The sequence below is a fragment of the Acartia tonsa genome, chromosome 2 (genome assembly GCF_053477335.1).
Source record: "Acartia tonsa isolate MP-2025a chromosome 2, ASM5347733v1, whole genome shotgun sequence".
In the NCBI taxonomy this organism is placed as follows: domain Eukaryota; kingdom Metazoa; phylum Arthropoda; class Copepoda; order Calanoida; family Acartiidae; genus Acartia; species Acartia tonsa.
The window spans coordinates 20,219,824-20,239,881 of record NC_137261.1 but is presented as its reverse complement, the minus strand read 5'-3'; the positions used below and the strand labels follow the sequence as shown (position 1 = coordinate 20,239,881).

The 20,058-nt window shown below is 31.6% G+C and overlaps 2 protein-coding genes across 9 annotated transcripts in view; one reads left to right on the top strand and one right to left on the bottom strand.

The window, feature by feature from the left end:
• The window catches only part of LOC145306503 (18S rRNA aminocarboxypropyltransferase), a 210,210-nt gene that overhangs the window by 20,164 nt on the left and 169,988 nt on the right, over nucleotides 1-20,058 (top strand). The gene's annotated exons all lie outside the window — the stretch shown is intronic.
• The window catches only part of LOC145306432 (neuronal acetylcholine receptor subunit alpha-7-like), a 58,115-nt gene continuing 51,404 nt past the window's right edge, over nucleotides 13,348-20,058 (bottom strand). For all 8 annotated transcript variants that reach the window (XM_080148539.1, XM_080148579.1, XM_080148570.1 and 5 more), the window contains 6 exons: nucleotides 19,685-19,762; nucleotides 18,768-18,912; nucleotides 18,022-18,081; nucleotides 17,252-17,315; nucleotides 15,060-15,144; nucleotides 13,348-14,362 (listed from right to left, as the gene is read on the bottom strand). In XM_080148539.1, the coding sequence (XP_080004665.1) occupies nucleotides 15,060-15,144; nucleotides 17,252-17,315; nucleotides 18,022-18,081; nucleotides 18,768-18,912; nucleotides 19,685-19,762 (432 nt within the window). In that variant the 3' untranslated portion in view covers nucleotides 13,348-14,362. The remainder of the gene's footprint in view (nucleotides 14,363-15,059; nucleotides 15,145-17,251; nucleotides 17,316-18,021; nucleotides 18,082-18,767; nucleotides 18,913-19,684; nucleotides 19,763-20,058) is intronic.

Genomic DNA, 20,058 nt, shown 5'->3' with positions numbered 1-20,058 from the left:
TATTTCTGGATATTTTTGTAAATAGGACATTTTTGGTTGATCAGTGTAGTGAAATGTGCTTAGTAAATGTTAAGATTTGATAATCAGATGAGAAATTTTTACGTTCACACTCCCTTTAAGTCAGTTCAAGTTGATGAATTAGTGTAAAATATTATGTATTATGCAATAACTTGTCAAATTAGATTTGGTATTGGCAATCAAAACTTATTTCAATTAGAATTAAATTGATTTAATTAAAATATAGATACGGTTAACTTACATTACATTATACTAAATTAAAATGTAAATGTATGTACAATGTATAATATAAGAGCAAGGTTTTTTTGCTTGATTTGCTTTTTCACTATTTTCTCTATTTTAGAGAATCCGAATTTAGGTCCTGGGTTATTTTAATGCTTTCTTTGGTTTTCTTTCCCATCTCTACCTCTTCTAGATCTAGATGCTAGGGGTGCAGCTGCTAGTAAAGAGTTAAAGTAAAAAATCTATAATATAAAGCACAACAAATGTCTGTCTGTCAGTCTAAAGGTTATGATATCACTTAACGATGGGATCTTGCTTTTTCACAAGTACTATAAAGAGCTTTAAAGATCCAGCGTATAGAAAATATCATAAGATAAAATATGAAAAATGTATCTCCAAATATTTGTACTAAATAGCTCCACTTATGAATGTTGTTATCCTTGTTTTCTTCTTAATCTACTTTATTTATGAAAGGTACATTAAGACTTAACGAGCCATTAATCAAAAAATAAATCTTCTGTTAATCACTCTCTCTATTCATAATTAAATCTTATGTATTTATCATTTACTCATTAACAAAGATCTGGAACTTATTTTCAATGATTTTTATGTAATGTAATCATAGATTTTTTTTTCTTTTTAAGTTCTAAAAAAATAGAAATAAAGACAACAATGTAACAATTTAAGCAATAAAAAACAAATATCTTTTTGAAAAATTTATTTTATTAAAGTAGTAAAAAATATATTCATGCTTAAGATTTCAATAACCACTGAACTGATTTATTTATGTTCCTTACCACAGCTCCTATCAATCAATATTGGGATCCAAGGAGGATTTTGAATACAGTACTATGAGCAAAGCTACTCAACAATTTTTTCTTATGCTGTAAATCTTTCTATCAAACTAATGTCTATCTCTTTTTCAATTATCTGTTTATCTATCTATCTGTTTATCTTTCTGTCTGTTTATCACTCAATCTAACTATCAATCTGCTTAGCATTATATTTATCTATCTAACTATTTATCTATCCATCTATCAAACTATCTATATCTAACTATCCATCTATCTATATGATTATCTATATATCTACCTATCAATCTATCTAGGAGCTGCAAGATCTGTGCTACACGCAGCTGTCACCAAAGGTTAAAGTTGTTCAATAATTTACTACCGTAATAGTTTAATTTAAGCTAAAACTGCTAAAGCTATTTGATAACTTACATTTCTATTCAAGATACTTTTTATTTGATATTTGTAGAAAATATGACTAATTCTATTTATTCTCCCAACTGTTACTTATACGATAAATTAATAGGAAACAAATTGAACCAAAACTAATAAAAGTACTTCACAAATTGCAATTTTTCTTGATTGATTTCTATTGTAGAAAAAAATATGAAGAAACATGTTATTATAAATGGTGCACCGACAACAATTGGAAACAAATATTACGCTAGATTGTGTTTTATTTCAGGGAGTAAGGGAGGGGACAATGGGCAGTTAATTCAATTTTATAGTTGTGACCCTTTAGGGTTGAAAACCCAGATATTTCCAGATAAAACAAGTATTTGCAATATAGCAACCTTTATTGGAAATTTTAGACTTTTTGAATTGTTTTTAATTCGAAATGCACCATCCTTAAACTGATGCTTTACTACATGCCTTTGATTCTAGAGATCAAAACCCTTGTTTACATTTCATTTCCATAATTGTTATTATGTAAACTTCGGAAAATTAAGGAAACATACTACATACTACATACATACTTTTACAACATCTTTTACCCAATTTTTTAAATTGTATTTATTTAAAAGCTTAGACATGAAAAAGCCTTAAATAATTATATTTCAAAACTTACTAAAACAATTACCTTCCTACAGAACTTTTAACTCAAGTTATTTCATTTAACGAAATAAAAATGAGATACCTTGCGTCAAAATTTTATACTACATAAATAAAAAAGTTGAGAACATAAGTACATCTTAATTTTAAAGATCTTAAGGTTTAAGTAACATATCTTAGGATAACTGGTATCTGCGCCTCTAGCATCCAGGACAGAAAAATAAAATAACACCATCTTGAGATTTTAATGATAAACAAACCTTGAACAACTCAGGACTTCGTGAATTTTCCCTAAAATTTTGAAATTAATCGGATCATTAATTACAGAAATATTAAGCTAAAGACAAACAAGGATGACAACATCCATAAAAGCGAAGCACTGAAACGGCAGGACAAACGGACATTAACACTTGTATAGTATCTGAACTGAATAATCAGAATTTAAAAGTATAAGAGTCGAAGCAAAATTGTAAGTAAATATGTTGAAAAACTGCTTGAAGCAGGATAATGTTTATGGACATACTTACATTTTTGGACTTGATTATAGAGTTGCTTCGCTTATAATATTGTTCCTTGTTGTCCCAGGAATCAATATACCAAAAATCAGATCAAACGGATAATTAGAACACTTGAAAATTTGTTGTTAAAAAAGTAGAAAAATCAACATTTTTTAAATGGACGTACGGACATTCTGATAATGATTATAGAGTTGCTACGCTTTCTAAATCGTACCCAACTACTAGAGGAGTCATCATGCAAAGTTTGAAATCGATAGGACAATTCTAACATGCCTAAATTAACGAATAAAAGCTATCTATCTCGGACGTACGGACGGACGGACGGACCGACCTTAATTATAGAAAAGCTTCGCTTTTAAAAACTTTTGCCTTTACATTAAATCAATAAGAAACATCTAACATGTCTAAAGTAACGAAAAGAGCTAACCGTTACGGACGTACAAATGTGCGGGACCTAATTATGGGAAGGCTTTGCTCATAATAACTAATAATCTTAATATAATTTCTTTCAACAACGCACTAATCGGAATGAATTAACATTAAACAAGAATTAGATATAAAAAATGTAATGATTCAATTTACAAAATAATTTTCAAAATCAAAATATTCTGTCTGCTTGTTATTGTTTATCTTTTTGTTGACGCGCTAGTTTGCCGCGAGATTATGCATGATTTTGCGTGACGTCATTCATAATTGGTCCCCAAGATTGGTTAGAAACTGCTAAATTCTTGCATGTTCCCTTTAAGCCAGTCCCCAAAGTCTGAGACTCCTAAAAATTGAATATTCGATCCATTGTCCCCTCCCTTACTCCCTGGTTTTATTTACATACTTACATATTTAGGACTTGATTATAGAGTTGCTTCGCTTATAACATTATACTTTGTTGTACCAGGAATCAATATACCAAAAATCAGATCAATCCGATGATTAGATCACATAAAAATTTGTTGATAAAAAAGTAAAAAAATCAACATGTTTAAAATGGACGTACGGACATTTTGAAAATGATTATAGAGTTGATACGCTTTCTAAATCGTACCTAACAACAACAGGAATCACTATGCAAAATTTGAAATCGATAGGACAATTCTAACATGCCTAAATTAACGAAAAAAGCTATCCGTTACGGACGGACGGACCGACCCTAATTATAGAAAAGCTTCGCTTTTAAAAAGGGATGACTGTTTGCCATCTACTTGTAAACGTCTCTTTTTCAGGGAACGTTATTTTCTTTTATTTAATAGAGTATGATAGGCTAATTTAATTTATCTTAAGAAAACTATTTTAATCCAATTTTTCAAAATTGTGTGGAATTATAAGTAAAATATGATTCATATTTAAGGTAATATAGCTTTCCCTCAGAAGAACAAACCCCGATGCTGTGAGTATTGGTGCAAAAAATGGGGACAAATATCAAATTGTTTTGGCGTGTTACGTCATACCCCCATCTCTTTTCTAGGGGGTTTCTTTCCTCCTTCCCTTTTCTTTCCCCTCACTTGTGACGTAAATAATCAGCCCCGTCAAATCAATTTAAAATTTGTCCCCATTTTTTGCACCAATACTCACAGCATCCAATCCCCTAATCCTAATATAAGCAATAAACATTTATTTGATACACAAATTTCCCAAACATCTATTCTTCCCTTCAAGTTGAAGAGTTGATCCCCTGACATGGAGAGAAAATTTTGCTACTCCAATTCACCAGGGATCGATAGACGCATTTGTCGATCTTAAATTTAAAAAATCGAACCCTTATCAAGACATAAGCAGATCAAGAGAAGATTGGGCTAAAACACACCATACTAAATAAGCTATATAAGAAAATAGAGTATTCTTAGAGGGATCTAACCTGATTTAAAAATTGGGGGGGTTGAAATGGACCCCCTATACATTTATGACAAGAGCCTACACCCCGCGTATTCACCCCCCCTCCGTGCCACCCCCACCCCCTTAGAGCAAAGGAGGTTGGCAGAGTCAGTCCTCCCTTTGATTTAATGAAGGTGTTAATAATACAGCCCTCTTGTTGTCTATATTACACCCCCTAAAACCCCTCAATTTTGGATGAAGGGGTTGGCAAATTTTTTTGTTATTGTTGGAAATGCGGTAAATGAAATGCAACTTGCTGCGGTAGGATACCGTGTAATATCATATATGAAAGAAGGTCACTAAATACAAATATATTTTACAATATTTCAAATATGTATTATAAGTAGCGAAGCTATTTATGTCTATGTATATCTTGGTGACAATCATACCTATACTAATGTTGGACTTAGTATATGCATTAGTTTTATACCTGTTGAGTTATGATAAAAGCCACCTGTTCTCTCACTGTTCACTACTCACAGATGCAAACTCTTCCAATGCATTTATCAGCTGTAAACTGAGTGAATATTTTTTGAAATTTAAAAACAGATCAACAACTGTGTCTTTGATTACTTAGATTTGGAAATAAGCAGTTAAAAGATCAATAGTGGTTTCCCTAAAAGTGCCTCTAGAGTATTGACCACCCACCACCTTATTTTTGAACAAGAATAAATGTGAAGGGGGAGGTATTTTTTCCTAGGCCTAACCCCTGCCTTAACTCTTTATGGCTTATTCCTGCGTTGTCCAAATCCTGTGGGGCTACACAGTACCAAACATAACATAAATTTGGCACTTTTATAGAATATGCCAGAAACAAACTCAAAGTAATCAGGTAATATGTAAAGAATCTCTATAAAGAAGTATAAAAACGTTAGTACGCTTTAAAAAATCTTTATTTAAGCTATTAAATGATTTATTTTCCATTAAATTTTGCTCTGATTTAAAAATAATATTCTATTTCGTAATCATTAAAAGTGCAGTCACTCTATATCTATCATTGTTCGTTTGTTCGTAATATTGGTTAGGCTTTGCTATTGAGGATGTTACACAGCATATTTTGAGTCCCTAAGCGATTTACCCTGCGGGAAACGTTGCTATATCTCCTCTGGTCCTAGATTGGCTTAACCTTAACTAAAACAACAACTTTAACACCCTAAACAATATAGGAAAGGGTGTTTTGGCTTAATGTATTTTTCCTGATTCTACATTTTGTTGGGTATGATTTAATTTTGAGAAAATATGCCCATACTCGGAGCATAATTGAAACAGAAATGGGTATTAGTGTACTAAATGAATTGTTGCAAATGTATGAATTATAAATTAAATCTTTTGCAAACCAATAATTCGTATTGCAGAATAAAGCTTGCAAATAACATTTACATCACTTTCTTCTGCAATAAGATATTCTTTCTCTCTCTTTTACCATCATGGATATTGGATTGATAAAAAAAGCAGCAAACAGTAATGAAGTAACAATGTAGGTTTTTTAAAAAGTTTATGTGAAAATAATCGAGCAATAACACAGGGACGTCCAAGTAGAGGGGTAAAGGTATGTTTACCCCTTCCCCTCCAACACAAGCAACCCCTAAAATTTTTAAAAATGCATTCGATTTTACCCCCCAAGTAATTCCCTTAGTATTTAGAAATCATGTAATTTGTTTTACAAGTCACACATAAAATATGGAACCTCTCCCCTCTTTCCCCCATTTTTTTTTTGGGGATTACCTTTTTTCCTCCCGTTTCCCTGCATTATATATTTGCAAGGAAAGAAAAGTATTAATTTTGTGAAAGAATGAGATGAGATTTTGTAAAGGAACAATTCAATTTGTGGAGTGATTAATATACTGTGGCTATGGTGCTGCTTATATGAAATTTACCTTGTCCAGTAGATAACACATCCATAATTAGTGGTTAACAGATTTAAAAGCAGGGGTAGCTATTCTAACCAACAATTCTACAAAAAAAATTACGAAACTTTAAACAACAAATGCAAGATTATTTTTTAAAAGCAGCTCTAAATAATGCCGCCATACCATACAAATGACCATTATAAACCAGTATACATTTTACCATTGATCAATTAAGATGTATACTGGCCTATCTTTGGTCATTTGTAGAGTATGACGTCATCTTTATAAGCTGCTTGTATTTGAAATAATAAATCTAATATAACTTCGCTACTGTCGGAATCGAATCTTGAATGTTTCTTGTTTTCCTATCTATTTGTCACTGGCAATGCAATTACACCTAAGCTTTAGGATTTCAAGTATTTCAAGGACAAAAAGAACTTTTCCAATTTTGTGTACTATGATGCGATTAAAGAATTTTATCTATATTAAAAGCCAAAAATCTATATTCTATGCATTGATAGTTTTAATTCTAAAGTAGTTGTTTAGTTTTTTTATCCAGGAAGGTAGAGGACATTGGGATGTTTATTGCACTGGTCCACAAAGTTTCTAATAACGTTTCTTTATTCGTTTGCTTAACAATTTCTTGGACTTTTAATGAAATTCGATCAGTATACGTCAATTTATCGGCCATTGTTTGATCCATTTATATCCCTGCGTTTTATCGCTAAAGTTGTATCTTGTTTTTTTTTCAGCAACCTTAGACGTCCTTTGCACGATTTGAAGCATTTTCTTTCGCTAATTCTAAATCCGAAGCCACTGTAGAGCATTTATGAGCAGTATTTAGTCTCAAGTAAAGAAACCTGCATTTATGAAAAGAGTTGATAGTTAGTTTTCTGTGGATTCGGTACATATTTAAATACTTATTCATAATATGTGTCATTACTTTGAATAAACTGTATAATTTTTATGAATTCAAGAAGAAATTTAGCTAGAAGAATATATGAAAGAGTAATATTCTTTTTATAGAAGACATATATTTTTCCAAAGAATTTATGTCAGGGCTCGGCAGTCTTAATCGTATTCATTCGGGTGAACAACAGAAACCCCACTATGGAGCCTAGCGTCGTACAGAAGCCATTAAGTTCAGAGAAAGAATAAGCCACTCTAAACCTCATCCACCATAATCCACCATCAAGTAAACCGAAGCTACACCCAACCACCCTACCGCATTGGGAAAGTCAGAGCCTCATTTATCAAACTGGATTAAAGAGCACAAGAAGTCGCTGCCGAGCCATGATTGAAACTTTTGCTTATAAATTTGAATTGTACATATATGTATGTTATACTGTGCGGAATGGAGAATTTATCATACAGAAAGTTATCTGCAAATTGACAATTGATTAAATGATTAAAATTCATATAAAACCATAACTTATACATTTCCAAAAGTCGGAATAACTTTTTCCTGTATGGCATGGAAACCGATTAATATCCACTGTAGAAGAACCGGTTCTCAATCATAATTTAAATTCATGCATATCATTCTATAACATACAATTTCCTAAGAATATCAAAACAAAAATTATAAAATGAATACCAGTTTTGTTAGCCCGGGCCGTCTGCCCCTCTTTTCAATTTAATATCCGCGGAGAGTTGTCTATATTACATTAGAGTAAAACACTAGTGGAAGAAAGGGTTAAATAACTGTATCTTCCCATCGCAATCGTCTTGTGCAACCTTCCTATTGGGTCATCGCTTATATTAACACAGCTAAGTTGCAGAAAATTATTTAGAAGCAGACGAAAGAGGTATATACTATAGATCTGTTTATATTACGAAGCGATAAATTAATATAAATTCAAATAAGATATTTCAGTCTACTTATTTATTCCTATTTCACTGAAAATTCACACTTCTTACACAATTCAATTTTACAACTTAAATTGTCATAAAATGCATTCACAATTTCATAAATTCCTGCATGAATATAAAGAGAGATGGATGGAATATTACTCAAATTGATGGATGGATTAATATATAGATTGATAGATAGATGGATTGATAGATTGATAAATTTATAGGTTGATATATTGATAGGTGGATAGGTTAATAGATAGATAGATTGATAGGTTGATAGATTGATAGATTGAAAGATTGATAGATTGATAGATTAGTAGATTGTTAGTTTTGATAGATTTAATAGACTTGATAGTTTTGATAGATTTGATAAATTGATAGATTGATAGTATAATAGATTGATGGATTGATGGATTGATAGATTTATAGATTGATAGATTGATAAATTGAAAAATTTGATAGATTGATAGATTGGTTGATAGCTAAATAAATAAATATGAGTTGATTTTTAGATAAATTTACAAATAGATGGATTAATATATGAATAGATTGGTTAATGGATGATTTAATTGAACATTGCCTGATAAATTAAAATCATTTATTTTAAAAGTATATTTAAATGGTAGATTAATGAACATAATTAAATAGATGATAAGATTATTAGATCGGCCAATTGTAATATGAATAGATTACTAGATAAGAGAATTGATATTAGAGTAAAACAATAGAGGAGGTCGCGAGGACCCTGTGCCGACTTTCAATTTGGTCTTTCAACATCAACCAATAGCGTCGGGAATATTAACACAACTATGTGGTGACAAAAAAGCAGAAAAAAGGTCCCCAACAGGGGGATCCGGGTAGTTTTCTGGTTATACCTATACTTCAGATTTATTGAAAGAAAAAAAACTGATTGTGACAGCATATTTATACTCTCCACGCTCCAAGAACTTCTGGTTCCAGGTATACCATTCAATAGACATTAAGATTTTAAAATATTTTAATTTAAGAAATGTAAAAACATAATTAACAAAAATCTTTTTTAATTCTTTTTTTATTTATTGTCTACCTTAAATGTAATATAAAGATTATTAAAAAGATCAAGGATGAAATTATCTATAAGAAGCGAAGCACCAAAAAAAGTTGAGTTGACAAACGGACGAAGTAAATTACAGAGCAAATGGTAATTGGTCACAACAAAAAGAGAAGAAGAAGAGAAAAAATAGAAAGGAATTACAGAAAAATCACAAAACCTTCAGTAAAAATATATTTCATTGCATGACTGACGGCTAATTACGTTGCATACTGGAAGCATAACAAAAAAATAGCAATCTTTGTTAAATATCAGCTGATAAAATTGAATTTCCTTTAAAGTTATAAATATGGAAGGACAAACAATTCAATTATAGAATAGCTTAGCCACTAAAAACCCTCTTCATAGCCACATTATAACTTTTATTAAACAAAGTTAAATCAACAGAGAGAACACTTCGCGGATAGGAATATACATTAGGAGATTTTAATTAATTTAAATCATGCGAAGTATGTTAAAAATCTAAAATAAAAAAATTTGAGGATTCATTCTTCAAGGGGGGATGTTGAAATTTTTTTAAGAATAAACATTTGAAAAGTTTTAAATTGCGCAAGAATTGTCCCCCAAAACATACATCAGAGTTTCTAATTAAATATTTATTTTCATTTTTTTGTTTCTGACATTTTCTAGATTAGAATGTTATAACATTATAATTAAGAAAAATTCTTCTTCGTTTTACGCAAGTTGTTTTTTACACGCTTAACGTGTTCAATAAAGTTTACAATCTATAGGTGTTATAATAAGATTATTTTGATCAAAGAAAAAGAACGAAGTAGCTAGTTTCGTCGTATTTTTACAGTAGCTTTTAATAGGTTATTTAAAGTTAGGATAGCTTTCTTTAATGTTAATGATTTCTCTGCAGGGCTAGAGCCCCCCGTATCAAGTGTATGTCTATCAAGTGACATTAATAGTAAGATGGTTAATGTTTAATCCTGAAACATGCGCAATCCTAAACCATGTAAGTCAAAAGATGTCTGTTGGGTGTTTTCTTAAATAATACTTTAGGTTTTTTGGAAAGAAAAGTAGACATTGGTCCCTATAGCTATTCTCTGCTGTTAGACCTAACTTTACAGTGTCATGTTGTTGTTTGTAGCACATTTCCTGTTCATCCCGAGTCTCCATCATTGGAAACAGACAGACTAAGAAATCTGGCTGCTTCATCAGGTTGTTGCGTCAGTTGAAAAGATATGTGTGATTGTGTATAACTCTTGACAGATAGGGCAAGTGCCAGAGACAAACAGCGTCGGGTTCTTGTTTACCCTGGCCTTGAAAATTTAGGTATATACTAGAGATGCCATGGTTGTTCCTAGTAGGTAGTGGGTTTTCAAGTGTGTTGATGGCTGGGGCTGGTATATTTAGAACTTTATCATCAGAGACAGCAACCCCGCTAACTTAAAATTTACTTTACTTAAAATTTAGAACTCAAAGAGAACTCAAAGCTTTACCGAAAAAGCGTGGCAAAAATAGATTATGTCAGTATAAAACTGTATTAAAAATATCAGTATATACTTAAATTCGCCTATGGGTTAATTTGATCTTAATGGCGACACAAATAAATATTAATCCAGCATGGCTTCGAAACTGAAAAATCATTTTAGTAGGCTATTTTCCACGAATATTAAGATACAAACCATCTTCAGCCTTCGGGGCTAACAAAACTGGTTTAATCTTATAATATTTCATTTTAATATTCGCGGAAAGTTGTCTATAATATGGAGAGATAAAAAAATAATAAAGCTCTCATACCTTTATGTCAAAAATACATATATCAACTTTATTGTCGACATCTACCTCTTAAATTGTGTGTCAGCCTAATTCTTACAGGTTTAACAGAATAAGCTGCCTATTGATGTTGTCATAATAGTTAATCTTATGCTTGTGCTTATAAACGTGATCATTTAGGATTAGAGTGGCAGGGATTAAGGTTATTTATTGCTTTTATCTAATAAAAATACATCAATAAATAAGTACTCATAAACATTAAATATCATAAAAAGCGGGATTTTTTACTTTCTAAGGTCGGTCGGTCCAAGGACATCCAAGCTTTTCTTTTTTTGGGAGAGGGGGGGGTGGGGGAGGGTGGGGTAAATGCCTACGGCACCCAAATTCATAAAGGGGGGGGGGGGGGGGGGGTAGTCATTGATATAAGTATTATATTAGAATACATTCAATGATCAATTTAAATAAAAGTAAAATATACCTAAACAAAATCATTTTGGCCAATTAATTGATATTAAAATCATTTTGGCCAAACTGATATTTGTCAAATTTAAAAGAAAACGCGAAGAAAATTGTTTTGTCGTATTCATTCGAATCCGGTGGATAGGAACCGGTTCTCATCCATACGAAAAAACTATGTCTTGCATTGTATTATATCCAGCTTTCTACGAATATAAAATGTACAATCATAAAATCAAAATCAGTTTTTTAGCCCGTGCCTTCGGCACCTCGTGGCTAAAAAAACTGGTTTTAATCTTATAATTGTACTTTCTATATCCGCTGAAAGCCGTTTATAATACGATTCTTTTATTGAAAACCCTGATATGTGTATGATTTTAATGAAAACACCCCGTTCTATTTAACTTTCCTCAGGGAGGATGGGGACAATGGGCTGTTTATTACACTAGTCCCCAAAGTTTTATAAAAAACATTTTCTTATTCATTGGCACAACAACTTTGGGGACTTTTAATGAATTTTGATATGTTGGTTCATATTAAGTTGAGTGTCCAAACCTTTAACCACGTATTGTAATCTACAGAAGGGGTAATCATCGGAGAAGTACATGAATTTATAAGCCATTGTCTTATTCCTTTAGAACCCTCAACTTTCCTAAAGAACTTGAAAGGGTTGACCTAAATTTTGACTGACAGTTTTTACCATCATCACGTCTAAATGAAATTGATAATAGATTCAGTCCACATGGAATCCTATTCCTTTTGCATTAAAATATGTCCATTCAACCATTTTATAATCAATGATTCTTACATACATAGGCTTATACAGAGCAAGCAGTCTGGTCAAAAGATGTCAGTATAATAAAAACTATTTGACCTCTAATTTAAAAGCACCTCACACTGAATTAGGTTGAAGTCATAAGCCCGTGCGTTTGTTCATTCATTTGCTTTTTTTAGCTCAAGTGCTTTGTCGAACACAGAAACCCAACACTCCTTGTGTTGAAAATAGATTGAAATTACTTTATGTTAGGTTAGGTTATATTTGGTACTTGATATGCCCACAGGGTTAGAGCTCTGCAGGGTTGGGGGATCACGCAGGTGTTAAGCATGGGACAAAATACCAACCCCTTATTATTTTCAATTTATTTTAAAAATAAGGTAAGGGTAATTGTGCTCGATAGATACATGGAAATCATCCAGACCTTTATTGCTAAGCTACTTCAGAACATCATTGTGATTACATTATTTTTTTAGCAATTGTGATGTATTATCTTTTTTGTCTACCGGCCTAACTTATTTCTTCACTTTAAAGAAATTCAATTAGAAATAACTTTGTAAAAGAAAATGCTTGTGGCTTGTTCTTTCTTATGAATTTAAAATTTACCATATCAGCTTGATATAGGTTAGACAGCAATCATAGATAAATGACACCCGGGATCAAATAAGAAATGTCTAGAATAAATCTAATAATCTATCCACAGATCGGGGACCAATTCCCGATTTTGTATTGGGCTTTGAAATCAGCTAATAGCGTCGGAAATATAAACACTGCTTAATTCCTACAAAAGAACAGAAGGCAATTTGCTAGCAGACTGAAAAGGATCTCCACAACTTGGGACAAGTAGTTGTCTGGAATATTCATCTATACTTCCTCATTTATTGTTCAGTTCAATATTATTAGTAAAAGGTATCTTTTCAAAAATTCAAAAAAACATGAGAAGTGGAAACATTAAGCTTTACAAAAACCACCTTGCTGATACTTTAAACAAAACTAGCGGCTTCGCTCCCCGATCGGTTCAGCGGTTACCGTGATCTTGAGCTTCAAACAGATCGATAGACGGACAGAAATGAGGACATACAGACGGACAGACATCAAGCTACTTTGCATTTTAAATTAAACATATAAATTTAATTTGTATAATATATTTGTACCGGGTTTTAAGCATACAAATATAAAAGTTGAAATTTTTTTATTTTTTAATATATTTACATCCTTTTCAAACAATTTGAAATAGATCTATCTTACAAATTTGTGGAGAAAAGTATTACAAAGCACCAAGTTTTAAAAAAGAATTCTGCATCAAGTTTGTTTGTCTATAAATGAAATTGGAATTTTAAAAAAAGAATGTACATAATTTTAATTCTACTGACTGTTAGGCAACAAAATAACTAGAATATTACTATTATATTTTACAAAAAAAAAAGAATAAACATAAACTTCAAAGATTTATTTTAAAATTATTTATCAAAAAAGTTAAAATATATTCATGTTTTTTATTTTAATATAATTACATTTTATTTTTGTGCGAGTTTTTTTATCTGTTTAACTTGTTGTAAGAAATTCTACAGTTTATTTCTTATAAAAGCATAAATATTTTTTGGTTCAAATATTCCTGAATTTTTGTTATTTACTATGAAAAATAACTTCGCTTTTAATAAGTTTTCTACATTTTTTTGAAAAAGAAACAGTGTTTATGGTACTTTGTTTTGCAAGTTTATTTATGCTATATAATTTGGTTTAATTTTCGACTACATATTTGGGTTGTATATTGCCCAACAATTTTATATTAAATATTACTAAATACAACTAACAATTTACATTAATTATTTAATGACACACTGGTAAATAGATCGAAAAACTTGTAAAATGTAATTTGTTTTGACTTAAGAAATATTTCTTATGAATATTTTTCAAATTAAAGCAAATTAAATTTTAAGACATAACTATATGAAAGTTAAAAATTTGTTTGAAAATCACTCTTGTTCATTTTGTTTGCTTATTAATTCTTATTAAACTTTATTACTGTCTTTGTTATGATTATGATTAATTCTATAGTTTTTGTTATTTTTCACTCATTTCATATCCCGGCAAATTTTAACATCTAGATGTTTGTAAACAATTTGAAATCTAGAACACCATATCTGAAAAAAAGTTAGGTTAAAAATTGTAGTTTGCCATTTAGTAGGTTTTTTCTGGAATTCAATATTTCTACCACCTGTAGAATAGATTTTTACAGGGTTCTTAAACCAAAACTTACGTCTAAATCAAATAAAACGTATTTATGGTGCTTCAAGTAGGTTAGGTTACGTAGAAGCGCCTATAATGTATGAAAATCACCAAAAGGGCTAGGAAAAAAATATTTACATCATTGATGTTGCTAAATTAAGCTAACATTTTTGCTTCTGACAGACGCGACGGATTGACATTCAACTATCTTAGAATCTCTTAGGGGCTATTCAAGAAGGGAAAGTCGACCCACATTTCTTTTAATTTAAAAAAAAAGATTTTTTTTTGGGGGGGGGATCCTTTTTCTAAAATGATTTCTACCCTTTCCCAAAATTGTTATTAAACTTTTCTGAAGATCTGATAAGTTTAACTGTTAAAGATAATCTAATCGGCCCAGCGGTTAGCGAGATCTTTCAGTATGAACAGTCAGAGAACCTGTTATTTTTATAAGTATTTATATAACATTCGGTTTTCTCACTTTGCATCTGAACAATAAACGATTTTGTATGCTTATTTTCGATTAGGTTAGTTTAAGTTACTTTTAGTTCACCCTGGAGATAAAAATACTATAGAAATAAGTCCCCGATGTGGACAAGAAATATTTTTTATTACCTAAGTAACAAGAACATGCGGAGCAGCTGCCAGAACTGCAATGGTTGCTATCACTGTGAACAGGGTAAATGTTATCAGACATAACCTGAAATAAAACAAGTATCATCAAATCCAACATTAACTTTTACTAGCGTAGCTACTTTAAAACAACTAAGAAATGTGTCCGTCACTGAAATAACGCTCAGATATTTAACCTTATCCCTTTTTATTGTTTCATCTCGCATCCTCTTGAAGCTAGTGATGAAGCCTTTTATGGTAAAAAGAAGTATAGTACCTGTTATTTATCAAAAAAAAGGTAGACAAAATAAAGGAAGATGTACAAAATTTACCGGAATAAATGTCTAATAAAAGGTCAAATGCCATTATTAAGTCAAAGTGGCATTAAATGTCTAATTTAGCATACTTTAAAATAAACTAGCAGCTTCGCCCCTAGCCTCTAGGGGCTTTGCCCCAAGATGTTTAATCAAACCAATATTTCGTATTTTAGATTTGAAAGAAAAAAAAAATTTTTTAATTTTTTTGGGGGGGGTAATTTTTTTTTGGGGGGGGGTAGTCGACCCCACAATTTTAATTTTAGTTTTAAAAAGAAAATTTTTTTGGGGGGGGTTGTTTTTTTTAGTTTTTGGGGGGGTTGGGGGTGTCCCTCCCCCCAGGAAAATAGCTTAAAACCATCACAGGACCAGTAGGTATAATCCCTGAAAAGTAGAGCCCAATCGGTTCAGCGGTTACTGAGATCTTAAGCTTCAGACGGACAGACAGACGGACAGACGGACAGACAGACGGACAGACATCGTTCTACTTTGTATTATAGATTGCATTGATGGGTCCTATTTTTTTAGGACAAGGCAAAGAAGACATGTCAAATTAAGTAAAGCAAATAGCTGTTCTTAAGAACTTGAAGTACAAAATCCAAAATCCATAACTCTTAGCTGCATCCCTAGTATCTAGGGACACCGAAAGTAGAGGGAGGAGGCAGAATAATAGCCCCCTGTACCATCAAAGACGCATATATAACAGCATGAAACCATACCGATCATATGTTCATTGGTTCCGTGTTAGCGAGATTTTAACAAACAAACAGGTAAACTTTACCCCTTTACATGTGGGACTGTAAAGACAATAGAGATAATCTAAATCAGGCAATAGGATAACGGTGAAGGTACATTCCAAAAATTCAATTGTTGAAACAATTTACAGAGTTTGTAATTTCATTTCATATCGTTCGCATTATAAGTCAGCTACCAGCTTATACCAATAACGAAATTAGTTCGGAAAAAAAAATTCACGAAATCTATACGTGTTTTTCAGCTGTCGTTGGGGGGCAGCACATTGTAAAACTGACGACCTCTCCATTCGCCCCCCAAATCTTATATTAGATTTTTTTCTTGTTTGTTATACCTTATTCTTGGTCAGCTACAAATTTTTGCAAATATAGCTTTTCTATAGGGTAAATTATTTCGTGTACAAATTCCTCCCTCGTATAATGTGAAGCATATGACCAAGCTATAAGTTAATCATGAATAGTGGAATAGTCTGCTAAAAGTATCTTTTTAAATTGACAAAAAATTGGATCAGATGGATCCTCTAGATAATACATATTATGTGTATTGTAAATATAAATGCGTAGAAACAATTGTACAGTGTACAATTTTGCGTTTTGTATTTCTTTTCTGTCTTGATTTAGTGGCCGCAATTCTGGGGAAAAAGTGGAGCTATCTAATCTTCTGAATATTCAACATATTTGCCAGGGAGGTACCATCATAGTCAGGGATACAGGGATAATATATTAGTCCTATATATATCTGAATATTCAACATATTTGCCAAGTAGGAAATATCGTTATGGATAGATTTATAATATAAAGTTAAAAATAGTATCCATTTTTGATAAATTGCTAATTTAGGCCAACATTGAATTAAAACAATCTTTTATTACGTATCCCAATTTTGGACGAGTAGAGGACAAGATATTGCATTTTCTTTCATACTATTTATTTCAGTCCAATTTATTGTGCGCAGTTTCTTTTATTTGGGAATAAAAGGGGCGTGTAACCCATAACCCTCCCCCCCCCCCCATAATTGTAATGTACAGAAGTGGTCACTTTGTATATTAACATTTTGGATGTCCATCAATTTATTGTCTTAACTCTTTAGATCCCTAATTATTTCTTCTTCTTTTTTTCATTCTCTAACCTGTCAAGAACCATTGCAGCAAATTTCCAATCACTCTCAATTGCTGAAGCTTCCTCCTCGTCCTGACCAATTAGATCATCTTTGAATTCATCTATAGTCTTAGGAAAGTCAATTAAAAAAATCTGAGTTTTCAGATTTGTTTTTGAAGCGTTGGAAAGTGTCATGTGTGACTTCATAAAAATATGTCTAAAAAGGAAAGATGAAAGTGGGAAAGGAAACCCCTAAAAAGAGATGGATATAAACGTATTTTATGACGTCACACATGACACATTCCATATAATTATCTTTTTGGACAAGTTTTAATATCAGAGATAGACAAAAAGGATAAATGGACTTCATCACAAATTTTATATATTCGTTCTGCTATAGTAAGCTTAAAAATTGTTGTAAGCAAGGCTGAAATAAATTTAATAAAGATGGATTCTCCAAACCAATACAATCTAAATTTAAATGTTTATAGTCATAGGTTTTTTAATTGAAGACAATATTTTGACTTTGTGTACTATATATTTCATTTTTATTTTCAACAGAATGTATAAAATAAATCATTCTCTTAATGATTTAATTAAACATAAATCTTGACTTAATATACATCATATTTTAACACTTTTCCAAATTTAGGGAATGCATGCAGTTTGATAGATAGTGCAAAGTTTGAGAAGAAGAAAAAAGTTAATGCTATTTTTCTTTTTTCTTTAATGAATAGAAATAAATCTGAATAAAGTTTGAAGTTTTTGAAAATAGATTTTATATTTAAAGATGTTTTTCCTTGATTTTATCAGTTATTACTCTAATTTCTTTTAATATCATACTTAATTCTCGGTGAACGCCTAAAATGATTCATAAAGTTATTAGTTAATAATATCTATATTACAAAGTAGAACGATGTCTGTCTGTTTGTTTGTAGCGAAGGATCTCGCTAACCGCTGAACCGATCGGGTTCACCTTTACAGGATAGCTTCTCATAGGTCCCGGGAAGGTTTATAACTATTTTCTTTGGGGGTGGGACACCCCCAATCCCCCTAAAAAATGAAAATATACCCCCCTCCAAAAAAAATTTCTTTTTAAAACTAAAATTAAAATAGTGGGGTGGATTACGTCTACCCCCCCCCCTCCCAATATATAAAAAAAAAAATACATTCTTATTTTAAATCTAAAATACAAAAATTTGGTTATATCAAACCTCTTGGGGCCCAAGCCCCTAGAGGCTAGGGGCGAAGCCGCTAGTATTATTATAATTTAATAACATATAATTAACTAATAACATTTTTTATTATTTTTCTTTATTAATATTTTGATTACACAAAAGTGAATCAATACAGGAATGAGGTATAGTCAACAAGCGAAATAAATCTAAAATAATATTTGGGGGCAGATAAAAAGGTCGTCAAGTGTTGCCCCAAAACGACAGCTGAACATCCCGTGTAGGTTTCGTGATTTTTTTCTCAAATTAATGCCGTTGTTTGTCTAAGCTGGAAGCAATATTTTCTTTTATGTTTTCAACAATAGGTTTTACCTGGGGGGTAAGCCTCCTCGAATGGTTGTGTGTGTGGCGGTGGCCGTATGTACCCTCCCCCATTCTTATGGCTGTGAATATGGTTGTTGTGGCCGTTATGCCCGTTGTGGTTGTGGTTGTTACTCAGATGTGGGTACACAGAACTAGTGCACAGTTTGGTTACAAACGTTTTATTGCTTAACCTTCCAGGGAGATATCTTGAATACCTGCCTAGGAGACATATAAATCTTGACTAAATTTCTTCATACGTGCGAGGCTGATGTCCATGACAGTGCATGACATTTGTCTAGAAGTCCTAATTGTGCCTGTTTTGGGCCAAGACATTCCCTCTATTCTGTTTATTAATGTCGCGCATCTGGTGTATCACCTCCCCGACAACAAGCGGGTGTGCTACGTGTTAACCCAAAATCGTGGGTTATGAGTCGAGCCTCAAAACTATCATAACCAAGGTATGGGATAATCCGTTATAATAATATTTGGAATCTGTTTTTGGTCAAATATTGGATTTTGAGAAAGGCTTTGATTGAACAGGCGCGGAGTCCCAATCCCATTCCCATTATAACCTAACTTAACTTAAAGTAAAACTGATTGATAATAATAAATTCAAGGTTTAATTGGGAAAAAAATAAGGGAGTTTAATGTTTGATGTTGAAGAGGCAAGAAAATATTTATAGGACGTTAGGACTAGGACTAATGACTAATTTAGAAATTAGAAGCAGATTATAGGGCTTTATAAAAATAAGGCCATACAATACAAGTGACCAATGATAGGTCAGTATACATTTTACTATTGATCAATTAAAATGTTTACTGGCTTATTAATGGTCATTTGTATTTTATGACCTCTTTTTTTAAGAGGCACTATAAGCTGCTTCTGGAAATTATTTCTTTTTCTAAAAGTTTGTAACCAAGTTCCTGTGTGCTAAAGAAGAGTTTAGTTTAAAATCATCCTCCATATCAAGAACATTTGCTAACAGAGACTTGGAAGAATTTTCCTTAAAAAATTACAAATCACAAATACTGGGCTAGGCAGCTATTTATGCTTAAGGAGGCATGGATGCGGCTGCCTAGCCTTTAACATTTGAAAGTAAAGCAATCCTGATAATCTTCAAATAATTAAACTCTTATAGTAATAATGGTAATTTGTAATGTGAATTTTTGAGGTTGTACGACTTTCTTTGACCTAAATATTCGATAAACTGTTTTTCGGATATTAAAGGAATTATATTCTAATTGACTTTTTTATGTTTAGGACAAATGAAAATTGAATATTTATACATTTTTTTGTCAT